The 22,265-nt window shown below is 40.8% G+C and overlaps 1 protein-coding gene across 5 annotated transcripts in view; it reads left to right on the top strand.

Moving 5' to 3' along the window:
* Positions 1–22,265, top strand: part of MTA1 (metastasis associated 1) — a 142,589-nt gene that overhangs the window by 46,598 nt on the left and 73,726 nt on the right. For all 5 annotated transcript variants that reach the window (XM_077824301.1, XM_077824300.1, XM_077824303.1 and 2 more), the window contains 5 exons: positions 7,322–7,448; positions 7,619–7,682; positions 14,235–14,352; positions 16,628–16,730; positions 20,236–20,335. In XM_077824301.1, the coding sequence (XP_077680427.1) occupies positions 7,322–7,448; positions 7,619–7,682; positions 14,235–14,352; positions 16,628–16,730; positions 20,236–20,335 (512 nt within the window). The remainder of the gene's footprint in view (positions 1–7,321; positions 7,449–7,618; positions 7,683–14,234; positions 14,353–16,627; positions 16,731–20,235; positions 20,336–22,265) is intronic.

The following is a 22,265-nucleotide window of genomic DNA, read 5'->3' as shown; positions in this document are numbered from 1 at the left end:
TTAAATCAGTCTTGTAATTTCTAAGTGTTAGTCTGCTATTGATGCCTTTATAATTTTAGACCTACCAATGATAAAACTATGAAAAAGAAACTAATAATGGGCAAATATGTCCTACTCAAATGTTGTGCAGTTTAGCAAAACGTTTATCTATTTCTCATTTTAAATAGAGGTATGGAGAGAAAAATGACACTGATATTCAAGTAAATAAAAGTAAAATAAATAGGAATAAAATAAAATTTTCAGTATAATCCATCAGATACTTGAAAATTAAAGAAAGATTCAGGGGTTTTATTTTGCAGCCATTTTCCAAGAGGAGAAGTGACTTGCCTTCTGCAGGGATGTTTATAAGTTTATACCTAACGTATGGAATATGATTAATATGTCTGAACTGCAAACTTAAGTTTTTTTTACCACCTGATGTGAAACTTGTCTGGGGTTATGGTTGAATAATGATGGTTGCTATACCTTTTCTCGCAATTTCCATTCTTTAGATTCCATAATCACTTAATAAATTATTCAAAGGAAATGCAGCTATCTCAGTGGTAGAACACAATTCCTATTTAACAGGTCTACAGCAAAACTGCACAACAGTTTGGGCAGAAGGTGGGGGCCCACAAGGACTCTAAAAATTGCCACTCAGATGTTGCCACTAGCTAATTAAACAACACGTGCACAAACCTCTTAAGACAGAAAAATCCAATTCTGTTCTTAAAGGTAAATTTTATTAATAAAAAATAAAGAAAATACATCTGGGAACTTAAGCATTTGCTAAATTAAAAAAAAAATACCCAACAACCAAGGATTAAGCATCAAGAATAACTTTCTTGGGGTCCAGTTTAAAGGTTACAAGCAAAACAAAAGCACCTGGGGTTAGCACACAGGAGTCCACAAGCCATAAAGAAATAAAGAGAGATAAACCTAATCACATCTTCTGAGACACTTCCTGATCTGCTTACATATCTGGGGTTTCAAATGAGTAGTTTCTAGGTATGATACCAATGATTTTTCATACCTGGCCCCAAGCTTTACAAGCATGGTTGTAGCCCTGTCTGCCTGTCCCCAAAGAACAACCACAGACAGAGAAAAGGGGATTTGTTTCAATTTTTAAAAGTTCTAGACTTCCCATTGATTCTTTTGGGCAGGTGTCCACTCACTTCCTTTTTCCTATGCATAGCAGTGAGACTTTTTAACCTTTTACAGGTGAGCAATTAGAGAACAGCTACTAAGAGGGATTTTATAGCTACTGGCTGGCTGGGTGCCCATTAAAGGGAGCTACCCACTGTAACAAAGCGGCCTTTGGCAGGACACCACTGAGAGTATCAATTCAGGACAAATTGCTTAGAGCAGGGCATTTACAGCCCAAGGCTGGTGTTCCTTCACTACTGAGGCACACCAAACCAGCCAAACAGAGAGGACTTCAGTTTTACCCCACTGGCTAACCAAGAGTCATACAAGCAATTCCGTTAGACACCTCCAGTTGCCCAGTATCACCACCAGCGTCACTCCTTATGGGGATGAATGGTTATGAAAACCAATACTCCAGTAAAAGAAAAAGGGTTCTCCCCATCCCAATGGACCAAGCTCCAGACCCAGGTCAATATACAAGTCAGATCTTACCCACAAATCATGCTGTTGCCAATCCTTTAGAATCTAAAATCTAAAGGTTTATTCATAAAAAGAAAGAAATATAGATGAGAGCTAAAATTGGTTTAAATGGAATCAATTACATACGGTAATGGCAAAGTTCTTGGTTCAGGGTTGTAGCAGTGGTGGAATAAACTTCAGGTTCAAATCAAGTCTCTGCAGTACATCCACAGCTTGGATGGTCGGTCATTCAGTCCTTTGTTCAGAGCTTCAGTTTGTAGCAAAGTTCCCCTAGCGGTAAGAAGCAGGTTTGAAGACAAAATGGAGACGATGCAGCTGCCTTTTATAGTCTCTTGCCATGAGGCCTGTGCTGCTTTTATTCCAAACACAAGCTGCCCATCACATGGCTTGAAAGCCTTAGAGTCTTCTCCGTAGGCATGCCCCTGCATGCCTTGAGAGTCATAAGGTGTATCTGCCTTCTCTCAATAGATCATTTGTGTAGTTGGTGGTCCTTAATGGGCCATCAAGCAGGCCAGCCAGTGCTGATGCCAAAGTGTCTGGGGTGTTACCCAGAAGCATAGCACAAGTTTGAAATACAGACAGTATAGAGCCAATACTTATAACTTTAAATATAAAAATGATACCTGCATACAGATATCATAATCATAACCAGCAAATCATAACCTTTTTATAGGTTTCAGAGTAGCAGCCGTGTTAGTCTGTATCCATAAAAAGAAAAGGAGGACTTGTGGCACCTTAGAGACTAACAAATTTATTAGAGCATAAGCTTTCCTGAGCTACATCTCACTTCATCAGATGCATTCAGTGGAAAATACAGTGGGGAGATTTATATACACAGAGAACATGAAACAATGGGTGTTACCATACACACTGTAATGAGAGTGATCAGGTAAGGTGAGCTATTACCAGCAGGAGAACGGGGTTGGGGGGACACCTTTTGTAGTGATGATCAAGGTGGGCCATTCCCAACAGTTGACAAGAACGTCTGAGGAACGGGGGGGATAAACATGGGGAAATAGTTTTACTTTGTGTAATGACCCATCCACTCCCAGTCTTTATTCAAGCCTAAGTTAATTGTATCCAGTTTGCAAATTAATTCCAATTCAGCAGTCTTGACCTCCTTTGTACAAGATTTGGTGCCACTATAGGACCTTGGTTGCAACAATGATCTATACGGTCACAGTTCATGTCAATAACGTCACCCCCCGTTCATTTATCAAACCATACCATATCAGATCAGTAGTCCATCTATTCCAATATCCGGTCTGTGATAGTGGCCAATACCAACTGCTTAAGAGGAGGTGCAAGAAACCCCATTATAGACCATTCTAAAATAAAACGTTACCTGCCTGTAGGGGAAACGTCTTCCTAACCTTTGATGTACTGGGGCGTGTGTGTATGTATGTATCTATCTCTATATATAAATAAAAAGAATATACTACTTTTTTTTTCTTTTTCCTGGTGAGGGTTGTGTGGAGAGTAGGGAGGACCCAGACCTTCTTTTCCTCTGCAACAGGTTCCAGCTCATCCTGGGGGATTCCCCAGCGTTCCCAGGACAGTCGGGAGATATTATCCCTCCAGCATGTCCTGGGTTGGTCTTTGCCCTGTGGGATGTGCTCACTGTAGTTCCAACGGAAGCCTGCCACGGGCATTCTTATCAGGTGCCCAAACCACCGCAGCTGGCTCCTCTCGATCCGGAGAAGTAGCGGTTCTACTCCCAAGGCTCTCCCGAATAGCTGAGCTCTTCGCCCTGTTTCAAAGAGTAAGCCCAGCCACCCTGTGTAGAAACCTCATTTCCGCCGCTTGTACCCACGATCTCGTCCTTTCGGTCATTACCCAAAGTTCATGATCCTAGATCAGGATCATGTAAATGTAAATCTTCCTGTAAATCGAGAGCTTCGTCTGAGTAGTCAGCTCCTGCTTTACCACCGCGGATCGGTACTGCCGCTGCCGCACATGTTGATCTCATGCTCCCACTTGTCATCACTCGTGAACAAGACCCCTAGATACTTGAACTCATCAACTAAGGGCTGCTGCTCTCTCTTCCTTCCTCCCCCCGCCCCTTCCCCACACACCTGGAGAGAGCAGTCCACTTTCTTCTGGGAGTGGACCTTGACATCTGATCTGGAGGTGCTGATTCTCATCCCAGCAGCTTCACATTTAGCAGCAAAACGTTCGAGTGCACATCGGACACTGCAGTCTGAAGAAGCAAAAAGGACAGCATCATCTGGAAACAGCAGAGATGTCATGTCTGAGTCACCATACCGGTTGCACTCCACAGCTCGGCTGCGCCTTGATATCCTGTCCGTGAAAATCAGGAACAGGAGTGGGGACAGGACACACACCCTTGGTGGAGTCCAACGCCCACCTTGAACGAACTCTGCTTAATGCCAAGAATACAAACACCATTCTATTCCAGAGAATAGAGGGACTGGATAGCACGCAAAAGCGCCACTGGCACCTCATGCTCCCACAGCGCTTCCCACAAGACATCTCAGGGAACATGGTCATATGCTTTCTCCAGATCTACAAAACAAAGGTAGACCAGATTAGGAAACTCCCACGACCCCTTGAGTATCTGTGAGAGAGCAAAGAGCTAGTCCATTGTTCCACGGCCAGGACGGAATCCACATTGTTCCTCCTTGAATCTGAGGTTCAACTAATGGGCATAAGCTCCTTTCCAGTCTTCGGCCCAAAGTCCTCTGGTACCAAGTTCTTTTATGAGCAACTTTGTGTTCAAACATGGTATTCGTTATGGAGACTCCATGACTAGCACAGAAGTCCAATAACAACTCACCTCTTGGGTCCAGACCAGGGAGGCTGTTCCTCCCGGTATCTCTATCGTTCCCCACATGAACGTTGAAGTCCCCCAGTAGAACTATGCCTTTAAAAAAAAATCCTATGTAGTATAACTGTGGTGGTGATCTCAGTAGAGATTAAAAAACAAAACAACCACCTGCTTACACACCTCTCAGGGTCCCATGTGATTTTTTTATAGGCTTATTAGACATGGAAAAGACCTATTGGATTATCTAGTCAATCTATGCACATGAAGCATTCTTCAGTATGTCATCTTAAGTTTTTGTACAGTCTTGTTATAAAAGTCACAGTTGTGGAAGCCCCACCACTTACTTAGATGATTTTGTAGGTTAATAGCACTGATTTAAATAGCTTTTTCCAGATATTCAGCCTAAATATTTTTTCCTGTTTCATTATTTTCTCATCCTATCGTTCTTACTTAAACTAAGAATATTATGCTAAATTCCTCTTCTCCAAATATTGTAGTCCCTCCTCCCTTTTTCTTATTGCTTAGCCAAGATGTATATATTAGCTCTTTTACTCTTCGAGTCCATTTTGTGCTTGCTTTTGTATTTTTTCTGAGCTTTTTTCCAATTGCTAATATTTTATAGTAATGTGATGCCTAGAATATAAAGGCACTTAGCCCTTCCTCCCTCTCTGATTATATATACTCCACCACGCATTGATCCGTATCGCATTGCAAGCTTGTCTCTCTCTCTTCTTTATAGTGACTATTACTATGTACATATGAAGATGATTGATTAATTTGCCACCTACTACCTCTAGGTCTCTCATAATTATAATTGTTGCTTCTCGACTTTCTCCCTCCAATTGTATATCTGCATTTTCTAATTAATTTTCCCTACGTTTATTAGCTTTCACTCTTCCAAATTGATTGAGAACTTGGATAGAAGAAGTGACAATCTGCCTGTATCTCACCTTATTATTTCTTTGTTTTCACTAGTGTTCAAGTTTCCTTCCAACATAGTAACCACACACTTTTTTAATGCACTAGTAATGGTCCTTTTTCCAATTCATTAATACAGACGTTAAATAAAACTGGACCTAACACAGATCCCTGCAGAACCCCTTTTGGGCACCTCCCTACACTCGATATATTGCATGTTCCTGTTTGTGTAAAGCGTTTGTTTTTAGTTTTCAGTCTGAGTGTTCCAATCCTAGATAAAATCTTACTTGAAAATTAATTTCTTACGTAACGATGTATCAAATGCTTGTTAAAATCCAAGTATATTGTATCTACTGTGTTCTATCGTCACTTATTCTGTAACCACCATAAAAGCAGTCAAATTTGTCTGAGAAGATTTGTTCTTTAAAAGGCTATAATAGTGCCTTTTTCTCATTTGGTCATTCTGTAGGGTGGTAATCCACTGCATTTATGTAACATCTGAGTAATTGAGCTGTGTGAGGATGAAGCACACATAGGCTTCAAAGGTGAACTCTGCTTCCCAATCTGTGGCCAGGGACAGCCCCTAGTGCAGATGCTGAGTCTTTCTGCATGTGCAGGGTGTGCAAAGGTACCTTTGTGTGGTCACTGCACCCATGGCCAACCCTGCACAACTTCAGTGTGGTGCTGAGGGCTTTGTGTTGGCCATTTGCTTATACGAGTGCTAAATTCATCCTATGTTCTCTACACTTTTATTATGTATAAATTCATCAGATTCATGCTTTTCAGTATTAAAGGAGTCTCAGCAAGAGGGGCAAATATATTTGCATACAGCTTTTTTTATTCTTCAGAGTTCCTACCCACTTCTATTATCAAATGCTTTAGCAATTTTGTGTTGGGCTTTTCTTCACTGTTACCGTATAGGAAGTCTTTCTTTCAAATGTACTGAATTGTGCCTTTTTATTTTGAAAGGTTGTGCACACCAGGGCGAGCGCAAAAGGAAATGTGTTGCTTCACAGCCTCCATGTTACATTTACAAAAATGAGCCAAACAAATAAAACACTACTTGGATTAAGTTCTTGGTTGAAGATGAAAAAAATTGCAGTTTGAGATTAAATTTGTTTTTGCTAGGTTTCATTTTTTTGTGTTGTAGATTTAATTGACAAATAGTGATTAATACACTTTTTTTTTAAAAAAGCGTGAGGTTTTCAAATACACTAGAGCAGTGGTTTTCAAACTTTTTTTTCTGGTGACCCAGTTGAATAAAATTGTTGATGCCCATAACCCAATGGAGCTGGGGACAAGGGTTGTGGGAGGGGCTTGGGACTGGGGCAGAGGGTTCAGATGTGGGGGTGAGGGCTGCGGGGTGGGGCTGGGAATGAGGTGTTCAGGGTGTGGGTGGGGGCTCTGGGCTGGGGCAAGGGGTTGGGGTGTGGGAGGGGGTCAGGGCTCTATCCTGCCAGTGCAGGCTCTGGGGTGGGGCTGGGGATGAGGGGTTGGGGGGGGGAGCTCAAGTCTGGGGCAGGGGATCAGGGTGCAGGATTTGGGCATGGTCTTACCTCCGGTGGCTCCCGGTAGTGGTGCAGCTGGGGTGCAGAGGCAGGCTTCTGTCCTGGCACTGTGGACCATGCTGTGCCCTGGAAGCGACCAGCAGCAAGTCCGGCTCCTAGGCAGAGGTGCGCAAATGGCTTTGCGTGGGGTAGCACTGCCTGCTGTTGGATATTAGTAGTGCCATTACAGTAGCTGGCAAGGTTGGCCCTAGGCATTTAGTTGGCATCACGAAACTTGTTCTGTGACTCTACTTAATGCTGTGGTTGGTGTGAGCTGCCTATTTCAATGGGTTGCAACTCTTGGCTACAGCAGTAAGAGACATAGAGGAAAATGACTTAGGTACCATGTATTGTGGTTATTTATGGTTTAATTGTGGTCTTGTGAGAATGCATTCCAATTGGCCAAGCGGTACCATTTGCAATGTGTGTGATATTAAACTTTTTATCCCCCTTGTGTAACTAGGGGAAATGGAAGAAGAGATGGAAAACCCAGAAATGGTTGATTTACCAGAGAAACAGAAACATCAACTAAGGCATAGAGAACTGTTTCTCTCACGACAGCTGGAATCTTTACCTGCCACACACATAAGGTAATGACTTAATTCTTCTAGCACTGTTTAGTCAAGAAGCAAACAGTGCAATGTTAGTCCAGTATTCTTCCTGTGTAAGAATAAACTTTATGCAAAAGTTAGTAATACCATTGTATATATCCTAAGTTTAATGTATTTTTTTCATAAAATGTGATTTCTTTCTTTTTTAGGGGCAAATGCAGCGTTACTCTGTTAAATGAGACAGAATCCCTTAAATCATATCTGGAACGGGAGGTATGAATCCATTTTGCGAATTGCAAAGCTTCACCAGGTTATTTTGCCACAGTTTTGTATTGGTGGCTCTCTGCAAGTAGCCCAATTATGAGGTTTTCTTCTTTTCTCATTTCTGGGGTTTATTGGGTGTTGTCAGGGCCACTAAAAAACATTAAGGTCAATAAAATTGTCTGGTTCTGCAATTTTCATTTTGCTGAAAATTTTTTGTGGCTCTAGCAGGCAAAAGCCCATTGTTTAAATATATATTTGTGACAACACTAAACCATTCCTCCTCTTATAAAAGAAACCATACTTATTTTGTCAGCCCAGTAGGATTTGTTCAAAGATTAAGATTCACCTGTTGACAGGAATAAACTGAAATACGTAATAAAAGTTGCTGTTAGCAACCATTATAGTTGAGACTGCAAAACAGTTTGTCCTATTTTTGCAAGGTCATTTTCTGAAACTACCTACTGAGGCTGAAATTTTGGTTGGTATCTCTTCAAAGTTAAATTATTTCTGGAAGGTTCAATCAAATCTATTCTTGAGTTATAGGAAAGTGTGTGTGTGGGGGAAATACCCCCTCTTTTTTTGGGGGGGGGTATCCATTCATAAATTAATTTTTCTAACCAGTCTATTTTTAATGCAACAACATAACTGCTAAAGCGTCAAACTTGAAGCTAGGATTAGACTTTCAGTGGTAGTGAGAGTCCTTCAGAATTTTTATTCATTCTTCTTAATGAGGAGCATGTGCTCTAGTAAGCCTGCGAAAGAGAAAACAAAGGTTTTAGACAATTACAAAATTACTTGTGAACAAACTCAGTGGACATCTGCTGAAGTTTTAACAGAGGTCATTGAAGCCTCATCTCTTCTATGACGTTAGTGCACATACTCTCACTTTCTAGGCTGATGGATGCAAAGACAGTTTGTCAAATTGTGCACACTGGAAAATTTTATATTATTTTTCTGATTAAATGCACCGCATACTATATTATTTGATGCTGTAGAATATATACATCATAGGATATAGAAGCTATTTAAATTGGCTGAATTAACATTATATTGGAACCCTAGGGCTACATTTTTGCTAGTGACTCAATTTTTGGTTATCCAGATTGCTTTTTAGGAAATGTCAAGCACCCACCCTCTGGATGTTGGGCCTATTAAAGTAGCTCTAGCTGAACACCTAAAAATTGGGGCATTCCAAACCACTAGTATCTGCTTAAGATTTAGGCCTTGGACCTTACTTTCTGGTATTTTTGTGAATTTAAACTGTGCAGCCTTAATCTTATATTAACACATTTATGTGTGTTTAATTTTAGTTACAATTGACATCTCTGAGCTGCCCGCTGGTGTCAGCAATCTTATTGGAATTTGACCTGACTGTCTGGGAGCTTCGTTTCAGAGATTAGCAAGTTTTTTTTTTAATTTTATTTATATGGCGAGGTAAAAGGGAATTTTAGTATGAAAGTAGCATTACAAACATCTGCAAGGGTGTTGTTGTCCTTTGAGCAGACTTAAATGTTACATAAGTATGAGAGACAGGAAAAATCTATTGATTGAAAACATTATGGCAACAGCTGTTAACTTGTTTAAAAAATGAAAACAGGTCTTGCACATTGTAAACTGGAATCTGTTCCTTGATCAAGCTTTCTTATAAACACATTTCTAACCTACTTTAATACTTGTTTAATAGTCAGAAAATTAAATTGAATCTATTATTCATGTTTAAGATTTTTTTTAAAAAGTTACTTAATTGCTGAATATTCAGTTTTCTTTTCAGAATGTTAAACTAGAAACATGGCGAGTCTCACCTAAGGCTGCCAAATGGACAGGGTGTTAAACAAGGCCCATTGAATTCAGAAAATGGTCACCAGCAGCAGGTAGCTGAGAAAATGCCAATTGAAAGCGCAAGTTTAGAAAGCCTAGTTAGTTTCATAATTCGATAATACTTAGTTGCTTAGTGCTCTTCATCCTACAGATCTTGAGACACTTTTCAAAGGAAAGAAGTATATTTATCCCCACTGTAGAGATGGATAAACTGAGGCAGAGGGGAACTGACGTGCCCACGGTCATGCAGCAGTTTAGGTGCAGATCTGGGATGAGAACCCTGGTAACTTTCCCTTTGAACTGTCAGAATTCTGGGCTGAGTGATGTTGGCTATTTTTAAAACTGAGCAGGCACTTTGGGAAGAAACTTCACACAATAAGAGAGGTTTCATGAAGGTGTTCTGTTACCACAGCAAGGACCTGTTTCAGTGCTAACAAACTTAGTAGACATAGAAGATAGAGAGAAATGAAGAGTTTTAGAAAACATGTGGGTGTGGACAATGGAGAGAGCAATGAAAAGAAAGGGCTGAAGAGAGTGGGGAGAATAGGAGACAATTGCCCTCCCATAAATTCATAATAGGTGGTAAAAAGAAAAGGAGTACTTGTGGCACCTTAGAGACTAACCAATTTATTTGAGCATAAGCTTTCGTGAGCTACAGCTCACTTCATCGGATCCTTATGAAGTGAGCTGTAGCTCACGAAAGCTTATGCTCAAATAAATTGGTTAGTCTCTAAGGTGCCACAAGTACTCCTTTTCTTTTTGCGAATACAGACTAACACGGCTGCTACTCTGAAACCTGTCATTATAATAGGTGGTGTAATACCTGCCTATCCCTTTCAACCTCCTTACCTTTTCTCCCCCATCCCTGAAAACCTCACTTTCAATTTCAAATGTGGCTGCCACTGAAAAAGGAAAAACAGTGTCCTAGAGATCTGGAATCTGGCCCCCACATATGGTGTCCGCTCCCAGGGGAGAGGGAGTCAGACCTGGCACTGTGTATCCAGTAGTAAGTGAGACAAACAGGCTAAACTTCTGGGGAAGGTCATGGACAAAACAAAAGTGATCTTCATCTGGGTAGTGGAGATTTGCTTAGATACCCCTTCCAATGGAAGGTTTTGTTAAACTCCTTGGGACAGGCTAGCACTGATACCACTACTGGGTCAGATTGCATTTGGAAGAGGGGAAGAATAAGGAGGAAGAGAAGTGTGGGGAGAATCTGAATTTACTGTAGTCGTTGATCGCAAAGAGGCTTGGGATGAGAACACAGAACCACTTACAAGGGTGGCAGAAGCACTTAAGCTAGTCTTTCCTCCTCCACTCCAGGCAATGTTTTATGTCCCCAAACTATTTCATTGCCTTGCAAGCATGCATCCAGCAGCCTGGGAGAACTTTGCGCCATGGATGGTTGCCCAGGCTGCTCACTAGTCTGTGAATGGCCCTGAAAAGGAAAAATAAACTGTAGTATGTTTCAAATGTGTTTTAATTGAGCTGGCGAAATCTAATTAGCAAGGCAGTTAGCTAATTAGTGTTTCTGACCTTAGATTAGTTGTGTACGACCAACATCTCTTGATTTCTGTATCTTCCTTAAAGAGATGTGGGGGGGAAGGGGGAGAATATCTTTTAATTGGACCAACTTTTGCTACTGAAAGAGACATTCCTTCATGCTCTGTGCAAGCTTGTGTCTTTCACCAGCTGGAGTTGGTCCAGTAAAAGATCCTCAGTCCAATACAGCCACAATAACACTGCAAACAAAAAAATATTTTCCTGTCCATTTCAGCCATATTTTTTTCTGGCCATTTCCCTTTCCCTACTTTTCTGTAATTTCCTTTGGCTTTGGTCTTTGGCTAAAATTACTGACAAACTAGGGTGGGGTCAGGGTCAGAAAGGGACATGCAGAACACATCTGCCACACCTCATTTTCTTCATAGTTCAATTCTAATTCCAGCAATCCATTTTGATTTTTTCTAAACATGTTGAGCATAAATGATATTTTATATATTTTTAATTTTCTCTTCTCTTCCTTTCAAGAATTGCTGTGAAAGAGGTATATACAGTTTTTACGGCTAAAATGAGCACAGACTTTGTGAAAGGACTGTACCATTTCCTGTGTAGGTTTGAATGTAACTTTTTCCAGCATTTTGACTCTTCTGAAAATGGTCTAATGTGACTTCCACTACCATGTGGTACAGAAGAGTCCATCTGGCCTTTTGAGATGACGGAACTCTCAGCGCCCCTGGAGTATGCTTTGCATTTGGACTCCAGTAGGAGTGAGACTACATTGCTACAAACTTAATTCCACAGGAGTAGGTTTTTGAAAAGCCTGTTAAACGAGCAGCATGCAGCTTGTGAGAAGAACTTGTGTTCTTCCCAGTGGTGTCTTGGAAGAAGATGGCAAGGGCTTTGTTCCATAGCTTGGGGCAACAGGCTCCCTTGCTCAGGGATCCCAGGTGTCCATCTTCCTTCTAATGGGTGAGAGGAGGACTGTAAGTCAAGGCAATTTTCAGTATTTTAGATCTTTATGTTGATGAATCTGCTAAAAAACTTAAGAAAAACAGAATTTGGCATATTTCTTTTGGGAACAAGGATGAGAACAGTAGAGAGGGTTGGGTTTTTCTTCCTAAACAGAAATGGAAAGTGTTTGTTTGTTTTTTTTTTTTTTTTTAAATAGAAATGTGTTTGGGAATTTCAGTAAGTAAATATCTACCTTCTCTAGCCAATGAAACGTACAGTAGCCAACTTACTGGCAGAGGGAAGAAATGTAAAAGAGTTACAACAGGACACTAAAAATGCAAATCCCACATGAGACACCATTTTTTCCAAGGCTAAAGTTTTTAAAAATGGATGCTAGGAGTTGGCTCCTGGATCAGATCTGATCTTCCAAAGTGTGGTGAGCACCCAAATGCTGCCAATAGAGGTCATGGGAGGCGATGGTTACAAGGCACTTTAGAAAATCTGTCTGTTTACTTAGGTGCTGAAATATACAGCTAGAAGCCTTTAGAATCCAATTTTTGAAAATCTTGACTGGAGAGACGTTACAAATCAGAACTGGGGTCTGTGTTGTAATAGCATGCTGCACGTACATTCTGCCTATGCCCTACTGCTGACATGTCCCTTCTTTCCCATATTGGCAGGGGTGGAGGGTAGATGTCAGAACTGGTGGCAGAACCATCTCACTGCTAGCAGAAAGTTCATCTGCACAAGCAGTATTCTTCTCTGGCCATTTTACTGCTTTAAGGAGTGGACTGGAGTATCTGGCCTCCTGAGCCTATAGCATGACATGCTACATTGCTTTGCTTGAGAATTTTCTGGGCAATCTGCCTGAAAATGATGACTGTTACACTAGAGATGGATACTTTTGGGGCTGAAACACAAATAAAACACTCACATTTGTAATACTGAGACATGCAGAACAAAAACTCCCTTTACTCTTGTTTGTGACAATACTGACTTAAATGTTTTATAACGGACAAGATGATGAGCCTAATCCTGATGAGCACTAAAGCTGCCTTGCACTGCTCTTGCATCAATTACTTTTACACCCTCACTGCGGCCCCTTTGTACTGTCAGAGTGATGTAAAGCACCATTAGTGTGCATGAGTATTAGGCCCAATATTCTCATTTAGATTCATATAGGCCCTGCTCCAATGACTATTCAAGTCCAAACGAATGCTCCCATTTTCATGAATGGGCTTAGGATCAGGGCTTTGTTAAGCACCAGCGTCGTGCTCCATACTGTGCAAGACACAAAATAAGACTCTTAACAGGCTTGGAGAGTTCAGTCTAAAGTGGAAATAGGATGGGTGTTCCGTCTGCTGCTGGAGATCAGGACTGACTCTTTCCTTGCTATCGAGACTATTCAAAAGTTTAAAGTTCTTGGATTTGGTAACTGGATACCATGATTATTGGTGCAATAGAAATACAGCAAGATGGGGGAAACTTCATAGATCCTTTCTTATCAACCCTGGATGTGCGTGTGGTATGTGTTTGTGCATGCAAGTGGGGCTCAGGAAGCAGAAGTGACTTGCAGTTGTAAGCCTTCAGGCTACAGTAGTCTACCAAGTGTATGAATGTGCGTTGTGACCTAGCAACGGCTTCTTCCGTTCCTTGGGCTTGTACAACTTATTGTCCCCATTGAGGCTCAAAGTGAGCTGGAGTGCACAATACCGCCATTCTGCAGCACTGCTTTATTTTCTCTGCCCTCTACAGCTCCATGTATGGGCAACAGGGAAAGTATGTTGTGAGAGGAGTCCACATACCATCGCAGTGTAGGTAGCTGCCAAAGGGCTTATTGGTTGCTCTCTGGAATATTGCAAGGCATGGTCGCATTTTTAATTGCCTCAGCAGTGCCATATCGTGTAGTCTTCTGCGAGAGGAGGAGAATTCACTACCATCGCGTATTGATTTTAATGGTTTTGTTTCGATCCTTATACCGTGTATGTGTCACATTTTTCCGGGATGTTATTCATTGTGGTGCCAGACCCCCATTTGCATCACACAAGAGGAAATTGTGCTCATGTTAGCTGTAACAACTGTATATGTGTTCCTAAGTAAATGAAGCCATTTTGGAGGAGTATTGTTTTATTTTCACAAGAAAGTCATAGCATTTCATTTTGTTTTTTAAGACTGGTGTTTGGTTTATAGTTCATCCACCTGATTAAAAAAATATAGATAAAAACTGGCCACTAGCTACCAATAACGTTAATAATGTTGCTTGCCTTTTGTCTTTTTTTGTTTTGTTTTTAGGATTTCTTCTTTTATTCACTAGTGTATGATCCACAACAAAAGACTCTCCTAGCTGATAAAGGAGAGATTCGAGTTGGAAACAGATACCAGGCAGATATAACAGACTTATTAAAAGAAGGTAATTTCCATGATTTTGTTAGAATTGTCAAGATACCTTGTTGAAAATGGCCTTTTTTTGTTTTGTTTTATTTTTGGAATGGTCTGTTGGCTCATGGGTTATGGAATCTTTCACCTCAAGGTAACATGGTGGGTACTATGTCGTGGTTTCTTAGAGGCTAATGTGGTGTTACCAGCTGAAGGCAATTAGTTGGGTTTCAGTCCAAGCTCAAGTGGGCAGCTGTCCAGGTCATAAAAGCTGTTGAAACAAATTGGATTAATTGGTTCCCTCTGCGCCTATTCTTCTTTTTTTTTTCTTTTTTTTTTTTTTAAATAAGATGTCTGAGAATTGCCAAATTTTCACCACGCCCATGAAAGGTGTTTTTGTGTTCTGAATCAACCCTCTCCTCACACCAATGGTCCTTTTCAACCCGTCGCCCATTAAATACTGTCTGCTCATTACTCCTGGATGCCAACAGCCATCTAGCCACCCATCACTTTTGGCTGTGATGCTGGAACTCTCACTTATAGAGCAGGAGCGATTAAGGATTTGCTGGCATTCCAGGACAAAGGAAATTGTGGGGATTTACTGCCGTCTCCTGATGTATGTAAGGGAGAAGAACTGTAGGATTCATTGTCCCTTTTCCTGCATGCCCAAGGAAAGGGAGCTGGAGCTCTGGGGATGTTTGCTTTCAAACACTCCCAGGCCTTGAAGGAGGGGAAGCAAACAGATATTCCCTCTTATCCCCTCCGGTTTTCTATCTCTCTCCTGGGCCGGGGGTGGGGGTGGGGGTGTTCTTTCCTTCCCTTCTCTGGGTGGGGAACAGCTGTGAACCACAGTACAAGGATCTCCATCATATCTTCTGATTGTGCCATTCTTCTGGCCTGAGGTGTGAAGTAACATTGGTGCTTTGATCTGTGCTTGCTGACATTGTTTAGCTTAGTTTTAGACCAGGCAGAAGGGGTGGATCACAGATCAGCATTTGTTTGCTCTGCTTGGGAAACTGGTATGTTTCAGCTACAACTGGGCTAGCCTCCCAGCATGAGAGGAGGAAGAGTTAACCTTTATGAACAGTCCTCTCCACACATTGGGAAGACACGGCTGAGGGAAGAAGGATCTTCTAGAGAACAAAAGGGAGGCCCATGTTTGCTGGGCTGGGAAGAGAAGAAACTATAGTGAGGGAAGATGGTCCAGGAAAAGATTTACCAAACTGTGTGCTGATGTCCTTCATACAGCTCCACTCCCCCACACAGCGCCGCCACCCCCCCCGCCCCCTCCCCCATCAGTTGATGAATGTGTATTGCGGGGACTGGAGAGAGTTTTTGTGATGAAGAGAGAGAAAAAGAATGGGAGGAAGAAAGGTAAAAAATGTAGGGGAACAATGGGGCAAATGACACAGGGAAGGTGAAAGTAAAAGGTTTGATAGAGGAAAAAGAGGTACACTAATATAGAGACTGTAAAATGTGGCAAGCCTTAAAGTGGAGGAGAAGTGAAGGAATAATAGCAATGAAGGTGTGCATTAAAAATTTATTTAATGGATAAATGAGTGTGATATGCATACTGTGTGGAAAGATCCCAAATTCTCAGCATTCTGTTATCATTGTCAATCACATGGTGTGTTTGAACTTTATGCTCCAGCATGAACTTCCTGGTATTTCTAGGGGTTGCTTGGGTCATTTTTAGAATGGAAAATACAGTGATGATATGTAAGAATACATTTTTGTTTAAAAAATATTAAAGTATGCAACATCTTTCTATAGACATAACACACTAAACATATAGGCCAACTTTTCCTGCGTGACATGGTGAAAAAGTTGTCCAGACTGTCATTGTATTGCACTTTTGGCCCACATCCCATTATCACTGATCAGGTGACCATATTGTCTGGACAGCAGTTACAAGTCCACTTCTCCATGTGCCACAAGACTTGAAAATGGACATTATTATGGGATAGCGTGGATATGAACAGACTTAAAAAAGTTTACCAGATATCCTGACTACTAGCGAAAGCTGATCCACTGTGATCTAGGGACACAGCTATGGTGGGAACATAGCCTATATCTTGCAATAACCGTGGCAGAGCAGATAGCTGTGTAGCTGGGTTGCAGTTGCCACAGGCAACTGCTTGAAAGGCTTTCCAGCCATGGCGACACAAACAGCAAGATAAAGTGCTTTAATAGACCAAGGGCCTGGCAGTTACATAATTTTGGGGTGAGATGAAATACAGAAGAGAAAAAACTTTTATTCTTTCTGAAAGTTGCTATGCCAAAACATTTCTAACTTGCATTTCAACCAGGTGAAGAAGATGGAAGAGATCAATCAAAACTTGAAACAAAGGTTTGGGAAGCATTTAATCCGCTAATAGACAAACAGATAGACCAGTTCTTGGTGGTAGCACGGTAAGAAAATTTGGCCTTTCCTTGGGGAAAAAAACTAAAGAATTTTTTTTTTTTTTTTTATTTTGGTGGTGATTTCTTGTTTCACCTTCTCCTATCCCAAACCCAGTGTTCATGTTTGTTTCTCTGTCTTCTGGTATGAACTTTTTTGGTTGCTCGTTCACTTCTCCTTTCTGAAAAAGGTGTGTTTCGCTTGCCTAAATGGGGTATGAGACTGAATAGTTGTTCCCAATCTGAGACACAAAATGCAGATAAAATACAGGCATTATGGACAACCATATCCTGAGAGTTTACTGAAATACCTATTTTTAACATTTTGATGGGAGTGTGGTAAGGGTTTTCAAATAGCATTGCTAGATTATGTAGATACAATTTATTTTGGGGCAAAATCTTCAAAATCTGTACAGTTAATAGATGTTGAAAATGTACATTTTTCCAGCTCAAAACCCCACCCCAATCCATGATGATTTTATTTAAAAAAAAAAAAAAAAAAATCTTGATCTCATTACTCTGAAATGTTTTCATGAACATAGCATATATTTGAAAGTTTTTCACAGTAGACCCATTAGGCTCCAATTTAATTCTGTGAATGAAAACTTAATTCTAAAACATTAAATGAAATTGGTGAGAATATCAAATTTCTTCTTGTGCCTATCAGGTAAGTTTACAGAACTGTCTGAAAGCCTGGAAGGAAAGGGGAATGGGTGAAGTAATTGGAGAGAGGGGTGTGGTTAGTGAATGGAGTCAAATGTTATTGGATGTTGAAGGGAGGAGAATGGGTGAAGTTACTAATTGTTAGTGGAACTTGGGGTTTGCTAGAATCTAGGAACTTCTGCAAGTTATGCAGGGCATCTGATAACGTGGACCCTGATTCAGAAAACTGTCAGTTCTGTTGCTGATGTACATTGCTGTATAGGAATGATAAACTAAACATGTCCCTTTTAAGTGTTTTGCTGAATTGGGGTCATGGTTTTAAAAGATATTTAGCTTTCCTATTTTTCACTTGTAAGTGTTCGTTGTGTTGAATTCACAAGATGGTGGTACCCATTCTAGCACTGGTTCAGGAGAGCATTCCTAATTGAAGGCTAGCACTTAAGCATGTGCTCAAACTTTTCTGAAGGCTGTTGATGAATATTGCAAAAAAGTATTTAGCATTTACCAAACATCAGGGAACATCTTGTTTATCCTCGTCCTGGTACCCTCACAGGGAACGTACAGGTGGAGATACCTTGATGCATGTTGTTTGCAGATGATATCCTTCTATGCAGTGAGGGGAAATATAGTTTAGAAGAGGATCTTGATAAATGGAGAGATGTGTTGGAGAGACATGGATGCAAAATAAGCAGAGGAGGAAAAAAAAAGTATGTGGCATGTAATGTGAACACTGAAGAATAATGGTTGAAACTAAGTGGGCAGACAATACCGAAAACGCAGAGTTTCAAGTATCTGGGCTCCAGACTCTGGGGAAAGGGACGATGAAATCAGAGCTTAGATAATAAATGCGTGGCTCAAATGGAGAGAGATAAGTGGTGTAATGTGTGACAGGAAGATACCAATAAGATTAAAAGGGAAAATCTATAGAATTGTGGTCTATCCAGTTTGAAAGTATGGCTGGGAGTATTGGGCAATAAAGAAGAAACATGAGCAAATGATCACTTCCACAGAAATGCGAATGTTGAGATGGATGAGTACTGTAAACAAGAGTCCACATGAGGAAGGAGTATGTTGGCAGCAAGCTCAAAGTAACACTCAGAAATGGAAAAAATGAGGGAGTGCAGGTTCACATGGTTTGGTTATGTAAAATGCAGTACTGACAACTATGTGGATAAGCATCTAACAGATCAAGACGGAAGGAAAAAGAGGCCAACCCAAGAAGAAATAAAGGAACACGTTAGCATGTAGTGTGATAGAGGATACGGGACTGAAGGACTTGTAGCGTGAACACATTTGATGCAGTTAGCACAAGCGAGAAGAAAAAACCATCAGTGTAGGAGTTTAGCATGTTGAGTAAGATGCTGTTGAAGGGCATAGTAGGGAACAAACGAGTGAGTGAAGTGAAATAGTAAAGGGAAATAATTCTTCAAAATAAAATGACAAATATTGTTAAGAAGCAAGATGGAAAGAGCTCATACTCATCTCAGTGTACACAAAATGGTTTATTTTTCTGATTCTCGAATGTGCTATTGAAGGGAACGTTCATCAATATTTTAAAAAATGACTAGCAATTTTTGCTTGTCCAGTTTGGGACAGCTTAAAGTGCTAGACTAAGTGCTCAGACCAACTGGGGAGCCAAGGGTTGACCTCGGTTGGCTAAATTGAAATAAAAATATTAGCTTGTATCTATACTACAGAAAATGTCAGAGTTCGCTCGGGGTTAGCTAATGCTTGTTTGTCATTTGCTAACACGTTTTTCCTTATCTAGATATACCCTTTCTCGTCCTGCATTGTGGCTGAGCTAAGATGAATTCACTGTGGAATTCATTGGCTTTAGTAAGTTTTGTGTTGATGCTCCCACAGCATTTCTACTTTCTGTGAAGAGTATGAGTAGAGAAGCAAAACTTACTAAAGCTAACCTTAGACACATCACAGTGGATTCTAGTGGAACAGTGAGAGGGAGGAAAATGGAGAACAGATAATTGGGGAGCAACAGCCAGTGGGAAATAAGGGGAGGCAAATGAGGGAAAAGGGGAGAACACACATTTTTTTTTTATTTATATAAATAATAGTATGCTTCTTGCCAAGACTCCCACCCGCTGATATATCTGAGAAATTTGGAAAGACCTGACAAGCTGGGTGTGACAAGTGGTGAATGTGGATATGGTAAAGGCTGGGAATGAGGAAGGTCATGTGAGTTTGGGGGCGTAATGAGTTTATATAATGGGCATGGTAAGCTGGAAAGGCTGGAAAGAAGAGTTGGATTGCTATCTCCCTCCTCCTCCACCACCACCAACTATAAATGTAGGACATAGGTTGCAGAATGTGAAACTGTTTAAATGTGAATAGACTGTCTTCTGAAACTTTCTTAGAGGGATGATGATTGGATCACTGCTGTTCCTCCTTCCACCTGTTATCTTGGCAGCTATCTCTTCTCCTTCGTGCCTTCAGTTAATTAAAAACTGCTCTTATCTTCATGGAAAGGGTTTTGATGTGCCTGAAACTTGATGTAGATCAGGTTTCCAAGTTCCAGGCTGACCTAGCCATATCTCTTGCGGGGTGGGGTGACAAGGATACACCCCAATGTGATCCCCGAGAGTTTCTCTCTCCTTGTGCCTCCTGCTATGCATGAACGTAACTTAAGGCCTTGTGAGCTAAGCAGAATGAAGCATATGTAATAGCAAGCCACATGATGAAAAGGATCTCCGGCTCAGAGCCAGAACATAACTGTAAGTCCTGATACGACAAATGACAGCGCTGTTCACTGTGAACCTGCTAGCCTCAGAAATTGTGTGTGTGGATTTTCCTGTATTCACTTTGCATGCAAGATTAATATTCTCTTAATCCTTTTCAGCTCTGTTGGTACATTTGCCCGGGCCCTAGACTGCAGTAGTTCTGTCAGACAGCCAAGTTTGCACATGAGTGCTGCTGCAGCTTCCAGGGACATCACACTGGTAAGATTAAGAGGATTTTGAGAGAAATGTAAAATGTGCACCTCTGCTACAGCAATAGGCACATGTAAGGATGGACAGGTGGATTGTGATCGAGATTCAGCTACTGCTTTTGTAAAGGTACAGTTAGGTAAATGCTGCAATTAGATTACTGCCAACCATTTTTGAATTTTATTGCAATGTTTCCTGCCCAGTGCTTAGTCATCTCCTGTGGTACACACACTAAGAATCAAATGAAGTAAAAATCTTAAATGAATCCACATGTTCCATAGAATCTCTATGGATAGTAATTCCATGCTCTAATAAGAATATAACAGTAGGGATCTATTATCGACCACCTGACCAGGACAGTGATAGTGACTATGAAATGCTAAGGGAGATTAGAGAGGCTATCAAAATAAAGAACTTCATAATAATGGGGGATTTCAATTATCCCCATATTGACTGGGTACATGTCACCTCCGGACAAAATGTAGAGACAAAATTTCTCGATACTTTAAATGACTGCGTCTTGGAGCAGCTGGTACAGGAACCCACAAGGGGAGAGGCAATTCTCGATTTAGTCCTGAATGGAGCACAGGATCTGGTCCAAGAGGTAACTGTAACAGGACCGCTTGGAAATAGTGACCATCATAATATAACATTTAACATTCCTGTGGTGGGAAGAACACCTCAGCAGCCCAACACTGTGGCATTTAATTTCAGAAAGGGGAACTGTGCAAAAATGAGGAGGTCAGTTAAACAGAAATGAAAAGGTACGGTGACAAGAGTAAAATCCCTGCAAGCTTCATGGACACTTTTCAAAGACACCATAATAGAGCCTCAACTTAAATGTATATCCCAAACTAAAAAACACAGTAAAAGAACTAAAGAAGAGCCACTGTGGCTTAACAACCATGTAAAAGAAGCAGTGAGAGATAAAAAGGCATCTTTTAAAAAATGGAAGTCAAATCCTAGTGAGATAAATAGAAAGGAGCATAAAAACTGCCAAATTAGGTGTAAAAATGTAAAAAGAAAAGCCAAAAAGGAGTTTGAAGAACAGCTAGTCAAAACCTCAAAAGGTAATAACAAAATGTTTAAGTACATCAGAAGCAGCAAGCCTGCTAAACAACCAATGGGGCCCCTAGGCGATCGAGATACAAAAGGAGCACTTAAAGACAATAAAGTCATTGCAGAGAAACTAAATTAATTCTGTGCTTCAGTCTTCACAGCTGAGGATGTTAGCAAACCTGAGCTGTTCTTTTTAGGTAACAAATCTGAGGAATTGTCACAGATTGAAGTGTCATTAGAGGAGGTTTTGGAATTAATTGAGAAACTTAACAGTAACAAGTCACCGGGACCAGATGGCATTCACCCAAGAGTTCTGAAAGAACTCAAATGTGAAACTGTGGAACTATTAACTATGGTTTGTAACCTGTCCTTTAAATCAGCTTCTGTACCCAGTGACTGGAAGATAACTAATGTAGCGCCAATATTTAAGAAGGGCTCTAGAGGTGATCCTAGCAATTAGACCGGTAAGTCTAACGTCAGTACCGGGCAAATTAGTTGAAACAATAGTTAAGAATAAAATTGTCAGACGCATAAAAGAACATAAATTGTTGAGCAAAAGTCAACATGGTTTCTGTAAAGGGTAATCATGTCTTACTAATCTATTAGAGGTTTCAGAGTAACAGCCGTGTTAGTCTGTATTCGCAAAAAGAAAGGGAGTACTTGTGGCACCTTAGAGACTAACACATTTATTTGAGCATAAGCTTTCGTGAGCTACAGCTCACTTCATTGGATGAATTCAGTGGAAAATACAGTGTGGAGATTTATATACACAGGGAACATGAAACAATGGGTGTTACCATACACACTGTGACGAGAGTGATCACTTAAAGGTGAGCTATTACCAGCAAGAGAGTGGGGGGGGGACGACGGACATTTTGTAGTG

Source organism: Eretmochelys imbricata, chromosome 8 (genome assembly GCF_965152235.1).
Source record: "Eretmochelys imbricata isolate rEreImb1 chromosome 8, rEreImb1.hap1, whole genome shotgun sequence".
In the NCBI taxonomy this organism is placed as follows: Eukaryota; Metazoa; Chordata; order Testudines; family Cheloniidae; genus Eretmochelys; species Eretmochelys imbricata.
Note: the sequence above shows the minus strand (reverse complement) of the source record. Positions and strands in the feature narration are given on the sequence as shown.